General features: G+C 47.4%; 1 protein-coding gene across 1 annotated transcript in view; it reads left to right on the plus strand.

Moving 5' to 3' along the window:
• Positions 1-16489, plus strand: part of LOC138350331 (myb-like protein X) — a 165753-nt gene that overhangs the window by 26276 nt on the left and 122988 nt on the right. The window contains exon 3 of the mRNA XM_069300957.1: positions 6323-6431. Coding sequence (XP_069157058.1) covers positions 6323-6431 — 109 coding nt within the window. The remainder of the gene's footprint in view (positions 1-6322; positions 6432-16489) is intronic.

The following is a 16489-nucleotide window of genomic DNA, read 5'->3' on the forward strand; positions in this document are numbered from 1 at the left end:
AAATCTATGTAAAGAATCTTTCAGAACTTTGTATACCACATATGTCAGACCAATCCTGGAGTATGCGGCTCCACCATGGAGTCCGCATTTAGTCAAGCATAGGACTGAATTTGAAAAGGTTCAAAGGTTTGCCACCAGACTAGTACCCGAACTGAGGGGTACGAGCTACGAGGAGAGACTACGGGAATTAAACCTCACGTCACTGTGAGACAGAAGAGTTAGAGGGGACATGATCACCACATACAAGATTCTCAGAGGGATTGATAGGATAGATATTGACAGGCTATTTACCACAAGGGGCACACGCACTAGGGGACACAGGTGGAAATTGAGTGCCCAAATGAGCCATAGAGACGTTAGAAAGATTTTTTTAAGTGTTAGAGTAGTAGACAAATGGAATGCATTAGGAAGTGATGTGGTGGAGGCTGATTCAATACACAGCTTCAAGTGTAGATATGATACAGACAAGTAGGCTCAGGAACCTGTACATTAGTTGATTGACAATTGAGAGGCGGCACCAAAGAGCCAGAGCTCAACCCCTGCAAGCATAACTAGGTAAGTACAACTAGGTAAGTACACACACACATGATCTTGGATGCAATCTTTCCAGAGGGGTACCAGGTAATAAAAAAGAAAGGACACAGAGACAGGGAGGAGGAGTAGCACTCCTAATAAAGTGGAAATGGAGGTTTGTTGAGCTGAAAAATCCGAGTACCAATGAAAGCACGAGCTCCATGCATGGAACTCTGACAGTGGATGGGAAGAAGATTGTAATCTTGATACTCTACAATCCCCCACCAAACAGTAGAAGGCCAAGGCAGGAGTATGAGGACATCAACAAGGCATGTATAGATGAACATCAAAGGGCAGCAACACTAGCCCACAGAATGAGAGCGAAGCTGCTGTTCATGGGGGACCTAAATCGCGGAGAGATAAATTGGGAAACAAGGATTTCTTATGGTGGGGAGGAGAAGTGAGGAGTGAAGCTGGTAGACGTTACCAGAGCATGTGAAGGAAGACACTAGGGAAAGAGGAGGGGATACGCCCAGCCTATTTTTGAGGTTATCTTGAGATGATTTCGGGGCTTTAGTGTCACCGCGGCCCGGTCCTCGACCAGGCCTCCACCCCCAGGAAGCAGCCCGTGACAGCTGAATAGCACCCAGATACCTATTTTACTGCTAGGTAACAGGGGCATAGGGTGTAAGGAACTCTGCCCATTGTTTCTCGCCAGCGCCCGGGGTCGAACCCGGAGCCACAGGATTACAAGTCCAGCGTGCTGTCTGCTTGGCCGACCGGCTCCCTGAGTCTATTAGACTTCATTTTCACCCAGAATGTAGAAGACCTCGAGCATTTAGAACATGAAATACTACTAGGAACCAGTGACCATTGTGTCGTAGTCTTTGACTACATGATGGAACTTAAAATTGTGACCAAAATACAAGAGGTCCGGGAAAGGAGACTTGATTACAGAAAAGGGGACTACAGAAGGATAAGGGACTACCTGGGAGAAGTGCAGTGGGAGGAAGAACTTAGAGGAAAAACAGTCCAAGGTATGATAAACCAAGTCATATGAAAATGCAAGGAGGCTGAAGAGAGGTTTATTCCAGCAGTAAAGGAAAAAAACAGGAGGGAATATAATAACCCATGGTTTAATAGACAGTGTCAGGAAGCAAAAGTGAGAAGCAGGAGGGAGTGGAAGAAGTACAGAAGACAAAGGACAGAGGACAACAGGATTAGATATAACAGAGCTAGGAACGATTACATTAACATAAGACGAGTGTCGGAAAGAAATTATGAGAATGATATTGCAATCAAAGCGAAAAAGCAACCTAAATTACTACATAGCCATATAAGAAGGAAGATGTCGGTAAATGACCAAGTGACAAGACTGAGGAAAACAGAAGGGGCATATACAGAAATTGACAAGGAAATCTACGATGTACTGAATGCAAGTTTCCATGGAGTGTTCACAACCGAGCCTGAGCGGTTCCCATTGTTAGAAGATATCTAGAGTTCAACATGAGTAAATGTAAAGTTTTGGAAATGGGATCAGGTGATAGACGACCTAAGGGACAGTACACAATAAAGGGAAACTGCCTACCCGTAACGATTCGAGAAAGAGACCTGGAAGTGGACGTAACTCCTAATCTAACTCCTGAGGCACATATAAATAGAATAATGACAGCAGCGTGCTGTACACTGGCGAAAATTAGAACTTCATTCAGAAACCTAAGTCAGGAGGCTTTTTGGGCGCTTTGCACTGCCTACGTGAGACCAGTCTTAGAGTATGTCGCGCTATCATGGAGCCTCCTCCTGAAGAAACACATAAAGAAACTGGAGAAGGTTCAGAGGTTTGCGACGAGGCTTGTCCCAGAGTAATAAGGGATGGGATATGAAGAGCGTCTGAAGGAACTGAACCTTATGACACTAGAGAAAAGAAGGGAGAGAGGAGATATGATAGGGACATATAAAATACTCAGGGGAATTGATAAAGTGGAAATAGATGAAATGATCACATGTAATATTAACAGAACGAGGGGACATGGGTGGAAACTTGAAACTCAGATGAGTCATAGAGATGTTAGGAAGTTTTCTTTTAGCGTGAGAGTAGTGGAAAAATGGAATGCAGTTGGGGAACAGGTTGTGGAAACAATCTCTATTCATAATTATAAAATTAGGTATGACAGGGTAATGGGACAGGAGTCATTGCTGTAAATAACCGATGGCTGGAAAGGCGGGATCCAAGAGCCAATGCTCGATCCTGCAAGCACAAATAGGTAAGTACAAATAGGTGAGTACACACACACTTGTGTTGTGACCATCGTGTTGGGTGGACGTGGGTTAGGAGCTCGTGGTTCACTAGTGGAGTGGGAGGGGTAATCAGGCGACTTCGAAGTGGAAAAGTGTATACAAGTGAATGAAAAAACTTGGTTTTGACTAAAGCCAAAATGTAGTGAAGAAAAACAGTATAAGTAGCGTAATTGAAAATAGTTGTTGAAGTACTGTGGCAGTGTGCAGTGTGGAGCAGACCTCACCGACCTCTGACCGTGACCTCACCCCCGTCATCAACCCTCCCAACACCACGTGGGGAGACGCTTGGAGATTCACTCACCTATTGTGTTAGCAGGACGGTAAGGTACTTGGAACCCTTGTGGGCAAGGTTGGAGTATAGCAATGACTAGGTCAGGAAGGGCGTTTAGGTCCAACAGTATTATAATTGAAGAAGAGGATAGGTTTATGTAGAAGATGATTGGGAAATTTGTAGAGAAGAGGGATGTTTGGATAGATGATCTAATCGAGGGGGATTAAAAGTGAGATCTTTAATAAGATACAGGACGAGGTTCAAAGACTCAAACTTTGTGGATTATGGATTATATTCAAGAGGAAATCAGGAAGAGCAGGGTAGAATGGCAAGGAGAAATAACTAGGCTTACAAATGAATTTGGCAGGAGTAAGGGGAAGCTTGGCAGGGGAAGGGGGAGTAGTAGTGGATGGAGTAGCGAGTGTGAGAGGGGTGGGGGTCAGCCAGGGGGGGAGGTGACCAGCATGACCCTGCACTCAGAAAGAGGTCAATCATAATCCATGGATTGCTTGAAGCCAAGGCACCATCGAGGCAGGGATGGATGGAGATTGAAGATATGGAGCTACAGGGTATCTTGAGAGACATGACAGCCCAGATGGCAGGGAATGAGGTGCAAGTCCACCGACGCATTGGGCCATACAACTGTGACAAGAAGGATAAGGATACCTGATCAACCAGGCTGTGACTCAAACGTCAGGCTGCGAGCAGCCGCGTCTAACAGCCTGGTTGATCAGTCCAGCAACCAGGAGGCCTGGTCGACGACCGGGCCGCGGGGACGCTAAGCCCCGGAAGCACCTCAAGGTAACCTCAAGGTAAGGTAAGGTACTGGGTCTGATGATTAGGGAGGGTCTGATAGGCATAGAGGGGTTGGGAGGTAGCGTATGGTTGGGAGTCAGATAGAGGTTGAGAGGTTGGGGGGAGAAGGATAGAGCAGGTGGGGGGAAGAGGGGCAGATGGAACATGGATAGTGAGGATGAGAGGGAGGTTGTATTAGTCAAGGGGGAACTCAGGGGCAGGTGTGGGCATTGGGGCAGAAGGAGGGGAAGAGGGAAATGGAGGAAGAGGTAGGGGGGGTCCCCTCAGTCCCCCACGAGGGGAGGTCCATGTGCCCCTCCCCCCTCTCCTTGCAAGGATGGGGGTCACATGGAAGGAGAGGGGGTTGAGCAGGGGTGAGGGCTGGGTGGGTTTTGGGGGTTTAGGGGAAGAGGGCTAGGGGGGTTTTGGGGGATGAGGGCTGGGTGGGTTTTGGGGGGTTGAATGGATGAGGGTTGGGTGGGTTTTGGGGGTTGAGGGGATGAGGGCTGGGTGGGTTTTGGGGGTTGAGGTGATGAGGGGGTCCTTGGAAAGTGGGATGAAGCAGATGGATTTGCATGCAGTGGGGTCAGATGTGTCAGGGGAAATGTTGGAGAGACAAGCAGTGGCAGGGAGGGCTGATTTGGGGAGGGAGTGACCTAGGAAGCAGGTGTGAGCTGGTTAGCACGGGGTGGGTTAGCACTGGGGTGTGCAACTACACTCAAATGGGAAGAGTTGTATCGTGGAGGTTTGCTCGCTCTGTTCCTCTTTCATCATAAATTTATCAATATACACGTTATAGTAATTTTCGCTACCTCTGAGTGTTTGTAATGCAGTATGTAATCCACTGCTGCTGCCACTGCCATTACAATTATTACTTAACCTATACCCGTGATAGGTTAAGTAATAATTGTAAATAAGAAGCAATAAGATGCTTATCTTAACATACTAAGAAGGTTAGGTGAGGTCGGTGTTTTCAATGAAGCTTTTCAAGGTAAACTAAAATATTCACAATCAATTAGTATGTTACATATGCACTTATTAAATCAGCCAATATTGAATGTAAGCAAGTGCGAGAACGGGTTGTGGCAGAGGGATACCAGTCATGGTGAGTCAGCAATGATGGGGGAGTGAATGAGTGGTGAGTCAAACATGGTGGTGACCCACAATGGTGTAGTGGGTATGGTGTACCCACAATGGTGTAGTAGGTATGGTGTGCCCACCATGGTGTAGTAGGTATACTGGGGTCACCATAGTGAGGCCTCACCATCGAAGATATGGTGAGGCCGCTATAAGAGTAATGAAATTATGATGCCGCCAGTGGAAAGCAGATATGGTGGAACAAACTTGATGAAGGAGTTATGGTGGGTCCACTATAGGGAAGCAAGTATGGTGAGTCAATCATAGGGAAGCAAGTATGGTGGGTCAACCATAGGGAAGCAAGTATGGTGGGTCCACCATAGGGAAGCAAGTATGGTGGGTCAACCATAGGGAAGCAAGTATGGTGGGTCCACCATAGGGAAGCAAGTATGGTGAGTCAATCATAGGGAAGCAAGTATGGTGGGTCAACCATAGGGAAGCAAGTATGGTGGGTCCACCATAGGGAAGCAAGTATGGTGGGTCCACCATAGGGAAGCAAGTATGGTGGGTCCACCATCGGGAAGCTTGTACGATGGTGGTACCACAGGGAAGCCTATATGGTGGGTCTACCATGGAGAAGCAGATAAGGTGGGGGCCACTATGGTGTTGGAGGATGGTCGGACCACCATACCTTGAGGTTACCTTGAGGTCCTTCCGGGGCTTAGCGTCCCCACGGCCCGGTCGTCGACCAGGCCTCCTGGTTGCTGGACTGGTCAACCAGGCTGTTGGACGCTGCTGCTCGCAGCCTGACGTATGAGTCACAGCCTGGTTGATCAGGTATCCTTTGGATGTGCTTTTCCAGTTCTCTCTTGAACACTGTGAGGGGATTGCCAGTTATGCCCCTTATGTGTAGTGGAAGCGAATTGAACAGTCTCGGGCCTCTGATGTTGATAGAGTTCTCTTTCAGAGTAACTGTTGCACCTCCACTTTTCAACTGGGGTATTCTACACATCCTGCCATGCCTCCTGGTCTCATGAGATGTTATTTCTGTGTGCAGGTTTGGGACCAGCCCTTCTAATATTTTCAACGTGTAAATTATTATGTATCTCTCCCGCCAGCGCTCAAGGGAGTACAGATTTAGGCTCTTTAGTCGGTCCCAATAGTTTAGATATTTTACTGAGTGGATTCTAGCAGTAAAGGATCTCTGCACGCTCTCCAGGTCAGCAATTTTTCCAGCCTTGAAAGGGGCTGTCATTGTGCAGCAGTACTCCACTCTAGAGAGCACAAGCGTTTTGAAAAGTATCATCATCGGTATAGCATCTCTAGTGTGAAAAGTTCTTGTTATTCAACCTGTCATTTTTCTTGCAGTTGTGACAGATACTTTATTGTGTTCTTTAAAGGTAAGGTGTTCCGACATGAATACATCCAGATTCTTTACATTGCCTTTTCGTTCTATGTTATGATTTGCCTGAGTTTTGTACGTGGTTTCCGTTTTTATATTTTCATTTTTTCTATAATGCATGAGCTGGAACTTTTCTTCGTTAAACACCATATTACTTTCTGTAGCCCATAGAAAGACCTGATCTACATCTGATTGGCGGTTTGCCGTGTCCTCTATGTTGCCTACTCTCATGAAGATCCTAGTGTCATCTGCAAATGATGAAACAGTGCTATAGGTTGTGTTCTTGTCTATGTCTGATATGAGGATGAGAAAAAGTACAGGAGCAAGCACAGTACCCTGGGGGACTGAGCTCTTCACAGTTGATAGGCTGTATTTTATTTTGTTGACTATTACACATTGGGTTCTGTTAGTCACGAAATTGTAGATCTATCTGCCTATTTTCCCGGTAATTCCTTTTGAACGCACTTTATGTGCAATAACACCATGGTCACATTTATCAAAAGCTTTTGCGAAATCTGTGTAAATTACATCAGCGTTTTGTTTGTCTTCCATAGCATCTAATGCCATATCATAGTGGTCCAGCAACTGCGACAGGGAAGAGCACCCTGTTTTGAAACCATGTTGTCCGGGGTTATGGAGATGCTGTGATTCCATGTATTTTGTCATCTTATTTCTTAGCACTCTCTCAAAATTTTTTATGATGTGCGATGTTAGTGCTATCGGTCTGTAATGTTTTGCCTCTGCCTTATTTCCTCCTTTATGAAGTGGTGCTATCTCTGCTGTTTTTAGTATATCAGGGATAACGCCAGTATCTAGGCTTTGTCTCCCCAGAATGTGGAGGGCCTGCGTTAGTATTTTTTTTACAGTTCTTGATGAATATGGAGTTCCAAGAATCCGGGCCTGGTGCAGAGTGCATAGGCATACTGATTATGGCTTCTTCAAAATCCAGTGGGGATAGGATGACGTCTGATATATGATTTGATGTTGGTATCATATCCATGAAAAATTCATTTGGGTTATCAACCTTTCGTGCGTGTTTTGGCTCGCTGAAAACATAGTCGTACTGCATCCTCAGTAGCTCGCTCATTTCTTTGTTGTCATCGGTGAAAGTTCCATCTCCCTTTCCCAGGGGCCCGATACTAGATGTGGTTTTTGATCTTGATTTTGCATAGGAGAAAAAATATTTTGGATTTCTCTCTATTTCACTGAAGGGCTTTTGCTCTCTTTGCCTCTCCTGGGTTTTGTATGATTCTTGTAGCTTGAGTTCAATTGTTTCTATTTCTCTACCTAACCTTCTTCGCCGTTCTTGAGATAGGGTGCGACTCTCAAGTTGTTCCGCCATTCGTTTTCTTCGCCTATATAGAGAACGACGTTCCCGTTCCAATCTGCATCTCTTTCTCTTTTTTCTTAAGGGTATGCGGTTTGAACATATTTCTAATGCTACTGAGCTTATTTTTTCCAGGCACTGGTTCAGGTTTGCATTTTCTAGCTGTTCTTCCCAGTTTATTTCTGTGAAGTCCTGATTTATTTGCTCCCAGTTTATCTGTTTATTATTGAAGTGGAAATCTCCTCCACCGGGAATCTGCACTGGTTTTGAAGGTCTATTCGCCATGGTTGTCTTAATTTCAATTAAGTTGTGATCTGAGTAACAGGTATTTGTAATCATTATGTTCCCGATCAATTCATCATTATTAGTGAAAATGAGGTCCAGCGTGTTCTCCTTCCTAGTTGGTTCTACTATTTGCTGGTTTAAGGCAAACCTATCGCACATCCGTAGCAGGTCATTTGCATGTGCCTGTTCATTTAGGCTACTCCCGTGTATTCTTTCTGATATTACTGTATTAGCCAGGTGCTTCCATTTCAGGTCCCGTAGGTTGAAGTCCCCAAGCAGAATGATGTTCGGAGCTGGATTTGTGAGGTTTTCCAAGCAGTGCTCTATTTTCATTAGTTGGTCTTTAAACTGCTGAGGGTTTGCCTCCTGTGACTTATATACAAGGACAACAACTACATTTAGGATCTCTGTTTTGATTATCAGCACTTCCACCATATCATTTGAGGTGTTTAGCAGCTCAGTACAGATGAGTGTGTCTTTGATGTAGAGGCTGATCCCACCCTGAAGCCGGAGTTTCCTATCACATCTGAAAAGATTGTACTCTGAGATCCATATTTCACCATCATGGTAGTCCTTGAAGAAGCCTGTATGGTGGTGCCACCGTATGGAAGACGAAACACTAGGAGGCATGTTCCTTGTCCACTAAGGTCGGCGTTATGTCGTTAATGAAGTCCTTGAAGGTAAACGGATCCATGTTCTTAGCTGAAAAGCAAAAATTTCTTCATTAATACACATGACTACAGAGAGGTAAGCTATATTTATGACACAAACATGTGACTACAGAGAGCCAAGTTATACATATTACACGAACATGTGGCTGCAGAATGGTAGGTTATATATTACTTAAACATATATGACTAAAGAGAGGAAAACAATACTTATAAGCGAAACATATGTGTCACTACAAAGAGGTGAGTTATAATTATTTAAATTTACAGAAGTAAATGTTGTTTACTAATATTCGAGGATTTGTTTACCTGTATATAATAATTATATAATACAGCAGCTGCTAACATTCATCTATTTACAGAATTTCGATAAATTGTATATGTTCATAGATTTTAAGGTTCAATTAACAGGATCCTTCAGCTTAATAGATTAATTTAAATTAATCGAAGGACCACCCTATTTTGGTTTTAAAAGGGAAACAAAGTTAAATGATAAGGACAGAAACACCAGTGCCTATGGATAAGAAACTATTAAAGATTATTCTTTAAACGTTAATGAGCTGTATAATATTAATGTTCGAGAATAAACTTTCCGTCCTTCACATAATTGGGGGTTAATACTAGAAGTAATCTACTCCCAGTACGCTTCTTCGAGGCTGGTTCTTGCTCGAATAAAAATTAGTAATTCCACTAAATAAAATTAAGAAACATTAGATGCATTGATTAATGGTAAAAAGATTATATGTTGATTAATCAAGCAATTATTCTCATTTGACTTTTATGAGGCTAACATATTACGTTAGATATCTCAAATCAAAAAAACTAAATCTCTTTAACTGATCTATAATTTTTTCAATTAATTTAAAGAAATAATAGAAAAGATTTCAGCTGCTTAGCTGTAATAGTGAACGGAGAGGTAGAGGTGCAATGGCGTCGTCTGCTACTTGCTGCAACACGTGAGTTCAAGCATGGCGTGGGAACATGAGGACCACAACCGCTTACAACACAAGCTGAAATTTCAACTATATATACAAATTGGTTACACTTACTTTATAATATATTCACTATGCCATAAAAGGAATGAAATTAATTCCTTATGGACGTACTTATTGTTTGGGGAGATCGCGAAGCATAACGATGGACAGTGCACAGTAAAATGATATACCTAGAGATCTCACGATATAACAAATATTAGGGCACTTAACCTGCTGGTTGTCCACCGAAGCAATTCCAGATTGCTACTGGAGCTATTGCACGCTCCTAGGCCGATTAAATGGAAGGGCCTAACGTTGTATGGATGGAAATTGACTCTCCCGAGACGCACGATGTGATTGTTGGCGTCTCTTCACGTCCTCACAGCGTGGTAGCTCAAGGCGAATGGCGGCGTCTCTCCGCCCTCCTTCAACTCGTCTCTCGCATTCACAACAGAAATTACTAATCACGGATAATTCTTTTCTGTGTAATTACTGATGTAATGCGTTAAAGAGAACTGGGTTGCAATTATAGGGAATTAAATAATATCATATTCTCGTTAAACGGTGTTAATCGAGAAATGGAGAGAAATTTTATTTCCTCCATAGCATTCGTACGTAACAGATAAAACTGCTACTTGATAATAATTTCAGTTAATAACTCTCGGTTTTGGATTATTGGGAGCAATATTATCCGTAGTTAATTATTGTACGGAATACTGATAATTTTAGAAAACCACATTCTATTCTCTAACATATTAATAATAAATATGTTTAGATGGACATTATCTGACGCAATCCTGCCTCTCGATGTCGTGAGAATATTAGCAATAGGCTCAGATAAAGAAATATTAATTTATGGTAACACTACCTTTAGTGAAATTAATACCTACTGTAATTAGTATATAATAATGATGTAATATAATACATTGGTAGTGTGTTAGTGTTGGAAATTTCCATCAGAGGCATCACCAGCCAGCTAGAGTGGTGGCCCTCACCAGTCAGCCAGAGTGGTGGCCCTCACCAGTCAGCCAGAGTGGTGGCCCTCACCAGCCAGCCAGAGTGTGGGCATCACCAGTCAATCAGCCAGAGTGGGGGCATCACCAGTCAGCCAGAGTGTCGCCATCACCAGTCAACCAAAATGTGGAAGCATCACCAATCAGCCAGAGTGGTGGCATCACCAGTCAGACAGAATAGGGGTATAACCAGCCAGCCAGAGTGGGGGCATCACCACTCAGCCAGAGTGGTTGCATCACCAGTCAGCCAGAGTGGAGGCATCACCAGTCAGCCAGAGTGGTGGCATCACCAGTCAGCCAGAATAGGGGTATAACCAGCCAGCCAGAGTGGGGGCATCACCAGTCAGCCAGAGTGGGGGCATCACCAGTCAGCCAGAGTGTGAGCATCACCACTCAGCCAGAGTTGTTGCATCACCAGTCAGCCAGAGTGGTTGCATCACCAGTCAGCCAGAGTGGAGGCATCACTAGGCAGCCAGAGTGGTTGCGTCACCAGTCAGCCAGAGTGGTTGCATCACCAGTCAGCCAGAGTGGTTGCATCACCAGTCAGCCAGAGTGGTTGCATCACCAGTCAGCCAGAGTGGAGGCATCACTAGTCAGCCAGAGTGGGGGCATCACCAGTCAGCCAGAGTGTGAGCATCACCACTCAGCCAGAGTGGTTGCATCACCAGTCAGCCAGAGTGGAGGCATCACCAGTCAGCCAGAGTGGTTGCATCACCAGTCAGCCAGAGTGGTTGCATCACCAGTCAGCCAGAGTGGAGGCATCACTAGTCAGCCAGAGTGGTTGCATCACCAGTCAGCCAGAGTGGTTGCATCACCAGTCAGCCAGAGTGGTTGCATCACCAGTCAACCAGAGTGGAGGCATCACCAGTCAGCCAGAGTGGTTGCATCACCAGTCAGCCAGAGTGGAGGCATCACCAGTCAGCCAGAGTGGAGGCATCACCAGTCAGCCAGAGTGTAGGCATCACCAGTCAGCCAGAGTGTGGGCATCACCAGTCAGCCAGAGTGGAGGCATCATCACTCAGGCAGAGTTGGGGCATCACCAGTCAACCAGATTGGGGCATCACCAACCAGCCAGTGTGGGCATCCCCAGTCAGCCAGAGTGGTGGCGTTACCAGTCAGCCAGAGTGGAGGCTTCACCAGTCAGCCAGATTGTGGGCATCACCAGCCAGTCAGTGTAGAGGCATCACCAGTCAGCCAGATTGTGGGCATCACCAGCCAGTCAGTGTAGAGGCATCACCAGTCAGCCAGAGTGGGGGGCATCACCAGTCAGCCAGATTGGAGGCATCACCTGTCAGCCAGAGTGTGGGCATCACTAGTCAGCCAGAGTGGGGGCATCACCAGGCAGCCAGAGTTGGGGCATCACCAGCCAGCCAGAGTTGGGGGCATCACCAGGCAGCCAGAGTTGGGGGCATCACCAGCCAGCCAGAGTGTGGGCATCACTAGTCAGCCAGAGTTGGGGGCATCACCAGGCAGCCAGAGTTGGGGGCATCACCAGTCAGCCAGAGTGGGGGCATCACCAGGCAGCCAGAGTTGGGGGCATCACCAGCCAGCCAGAGTGTGGGCATCACTTGTCAGCCAGAGTGGGGGCATCACCAGGCAGCCCGAGTTGGGGGCATCACCAGCCAGCCAGAGTGTGGGCATCACTAGTCAGCCAGAGTGGGGGCATCACTAGTCAGCCAGAGTTGGGGCATCACCAGCCAGCCAGAGTTGGGGGCATCACCAGGCAGCCAGAGTTGGGGGCATCACCAGGCAGCCAAAGTTGGGGGCATCACCAGCCAGCCAGAGTTTGGGGCATCACCAGGCAGCCAGAGTGGGGGCATCACCAGGCAGCCAGAGTGGGGGCATCACCAGGCAGCCAGAGTTGGGGGCATCACCAGGCAGCCAGAGTGGGGGCTTCACTAGTCAGCCAGAGTGTGGGCATCACCAGGCAGCCAGAGTGGGGGCATCACCAGGCAGCCAGAGTGGGGGCATCACCAGGCAGCTAGAGTGGGGGCATCACCAGTCAACCAGAGTGGGGGCATCACCAGCCAGCCAGAGTGGGGGCTTCACTAGTCAGCCAGAGTGTGGGCATCACCAGGCAGCCAGAGTTGGGGGCATCACCAGGCAGCCAGAGTGGGGGCATCACCAGTCAACCAGAGTGGGGGCATCACCAGCCAGCCAGAGTGGGGGCTTCACTAGTCAGCCAGAGTGTGGGCATCACCAGGCAGCCAGAGTTGGGGGCATCACCAGGCAGCCAGAGTGGGGGCATCACCAGGCAGCCAGAGTTGGGGCATCACCAGGCAGCCAGAGTTGGGGGCATCACCAGGCAGCCAGAGTGGGGGCTTCACTAGTCAGCCAGAGTGTGGGCATCACCAGGCAGCCAGAGTGGGGGCATCACCAGGCAGCCAGAGTGGGGGCATCACCAGGCAGCCAGAGTTGGGGGCATCACCAGGCAGCCAGAGTGGGGGCATCACCAGTCAACCAGAGTGGGGGCATCACCAGCCAGCCAGAGTGGGGGCTTCACTAGTCAGCCAGAGTGTGGGCATCACCAGGCAGCCAGAGTTGGGGGCATCACCAGGCAGCCAGAGTGGGGGCATCACCAGGCAGCCAGAGTTGGGGCTTCACTAGTCAGCCAGAGTGTGGGCATCACCAGGCAGCCAGAGTGGGGGCATCACCAGGCAGCCAGAGTGGGGGCATCACCAGGCAGCCAGAGTGGGGGCATCACCAGGCAGCCAGAGTGGGGGCATCACCAGTCAACCAGAGTGGGGGGTGTCGGAAAATCCGACACCAAATAATAACATACAGACAGATATTAATAGCTGTGTTGTATAAACAAGTTAACCCATAAAAAACGTAACTTGTAGTGGAATTACCGTCTAAAGAAAACGGGATATCATCACCAAATACTATTATATTCACCACCTATTATGGTGGGAATTATTCTTAAATACATTAGTCTTTGAACTTTACCATCATAAAACCATCTCATATAAATTAACTTAATTATCAATATTAAAGTAGAGTAATTGTGACCCTTCTATCACTTTCTGACATCTGGACAATGTAGGCCAGGCGTCAGTGAGGGAGGAGGGGCAGCCATTGTTTATACTAAGACCAGAGGCTCACAGGGAGCAATTCGGCTCCTGTTAATTTTACTTGGACGTAGTGTTATGGAAACCAAAGGTGTACCATTATCAACACGCTGTCAACAAATCAAGTTAAGTGTTCTTTCCGAAACCCATGTATCTTTCATTTATGGCCATTAATGTCATTATATAGGGTGTCCCGGTTAGAGCACGTGGTAGCCTCAAACTAAAGGTAATTAAGCCAGGTCTTCATTGTTCCATGTACAGTATTTTCTCTGATATACCTGTCATATATAGGATTCTGGCTTTACAGCTAGCGCCCTTTTGACAGGTCAAGACGAGGAAGCAAGACTTTGTGCACCAGTTACTGGGTGATGGAAGCTACCTCAAAGAGGATAATTTGGTGTCTACCTCCTAGTTATACCTGTTTGGACTAAGGCCTGCTGTACTATAAGATAAGGAACCTCTTCAATGTATGTAGTCTATTCCTGTAGTTTGATTGGCTGCATATATATAAATATAAATAATATAAACCCCCCCTAATGTGTAGAGGATCGATTTGTGAGATTATGAGATTATTGCAGAAATACAGTCCACTCATTATCATACAAATTGCTATCGAAGTATATAAATTAACGTAAATATAAATTCTATATATATTCATATAAATTAAATAAATATAAATCTCACAGGTCGGTTCCCACAGGGGGCATCACCATTCAACCATAGTGTGGGCATCACCAGCCAGGCACAGTAGGGGCATCACCAGCCAGCCAGAGTGGTGGCATCACCAGTCAGCCAGAGTGGGGGCATCACCAGTCAGCCAGAGTGAGGGGCATCACCAGCCAGCCAGAGTGGGGGCATCACCAGTCAGCCAGAGTGTGGGGCATCACCAGCCAGCCAGAGTGTGGGCATCCCCACTCAGCAGCCAGAGTGGGGGCATCACCAGTCAGCCGGAGTAGGGGCATCACCAGCCAGCCGGAGTAGGGGCATCACCAGTCAGCCAGAGTGTGGGCATCACCAGGCAGCCAGAGTGGGGGCATCACCAGCCAGCCAGAGTGGGGGCATCATGTTACGGCCCTCTCGGGACGCAACGGGGTTCTTACTCTGATGTTGTTAGAGGAAGTTGTATCCGACCCCAAGCCAGTAGTGGCTTTCAAGGGATGTGATCCGTGACGCAAGTAACTTAAAGGGGAAGGGAAATAAAGGCAAAAACTTAATATAATATATTGACCACCACCAATAAATAATATATAAAAAGATTACACGGGGGGAGGGGTATTAACACTGTACACAAACGTCTTCTCCTGAAGACGCTGGAATCAAGCTCTCGGTGCTAAGTCTTCGGTGCTTTCGTGGCCTCACAACGAATCCTCTGAGAAGCTGAGCCTACCCTGGCCACAGGTCAGCCAAAACACAGGTCCACTGGGGGCACCGCCGTGGAGGCCGTCAACCACACGTCCAGCAGGTCTGCTGGCAGGTTCCGGGTCAGCAACGCTGGTCAGGCCACTCCACGAACGATATGAGGGTAACGCCCTAGACTGGAGCCTCGTGTGATACCACAAATCACTCTCCTGTCCTCAATAACCCAGTGGATAATCGTCTCCAGCAGTCGGTCCCGGGTAATCCTTCTACTGCCACTCCACTGGCAGGGTAACACCACAGTGTTCTTCCGGGGGACGACTTCACAGCTGCTGCAGCAAAGCACAAAGTATGGAGACGGCTGCCTTGGGTAGACTCTCTCAACTTCCATCACAGCAGTCCCAGGTCGACTCTGTAAGCAGACACGTCATCAATAACAGAGACACACTACAGCACCCCACTTACAGGCTCAGACACAAACGCCCACCTATCCACTCCATAGATGGCGCAGTTGTCTGAGCTTCACCTCACCAGAGGTCAGCAGCGGCTGTGTTGAGCACTGAACCAGACTGGAAACTGGCCCTCGAGGCCAGTACACGTCGTCCTCACCAGGTGTCGTCGTCCATTTGGAGGGGGTTTTGGGAGCTGACCCACAGATGGCGCGGTCGTCACTGCTCCGGGCTCGGACGCTGGATCCGGGTTCGTAACACCTCCCCACCAAAAAGAATTTGGTTTGGGGTTCTATAAAAAGAAACACAAACCAAATTAGTACGGCGACACAACTCCAAATGGACTCACATGCTTTATAAACAGGAACGGCGAGGCTGTCTCTTCCACAGAACTGCCCTACTGGACAATTCCGGCACAACGGGGACTTAAAAATGGCAGGCGATGACCTGCCTGCCGTAATTTTCCACATCTCCTCTGCGATGTCAAGCAGGGGCATCATCTCACATCTCTCGCGTAAGGATCGGTATCGACATGATCTGGGGTGGCTCGACACTTCCCTGTGTCATGGCACCGATGATGGCTGGTTACAAACGGCATTTCTGGTACCGTTCCAGTGGTCCTTCAGGGAGACGGGAACCTGGAATACAGGGGTCTGATAATTTAGAGTGACAGCAACAGCGGGTAAAACAGTACTTACAGCATATTCCTCTACTAGGTCCACACCTAGTCCCAACAGAGCTGTTCGTACGTCGCAGATGGCATTCGCTCTGCCACCGTCAGGTCGACCAACGTTCCACATAACGCTGCATTGAGGCTCAGCAGTCACGCGGGGGGTGTCAACCTGTCGGAAACAGTCACTCACATTATCATATCTCGTACCTCCTGTATCAACCATTACCTTCCAGGTCCCTTCTTCGACTGCACCACTCACTGTGCACGTCTCCAATCCCTGGGACCTCTTCCCGATGTTCAAGGGAGCCATCATCCGT

Source organism: Procambarus clarkii, chromosome 45 (assembly GCF_040958095.1).
Source record: "Procambarus clarkii isolate CNS0578487 chromosome 45, FALCON_Pclarkii_2.0, whole genome shotgun sequence".
NCBI classification, from domain to species: domain Eukaryota; kingdom Metazoa; phylum Arthropoda; class Malacostraca; order Decapoda; family Cambaridae; genus Procambarus; species Procambarus clarkii.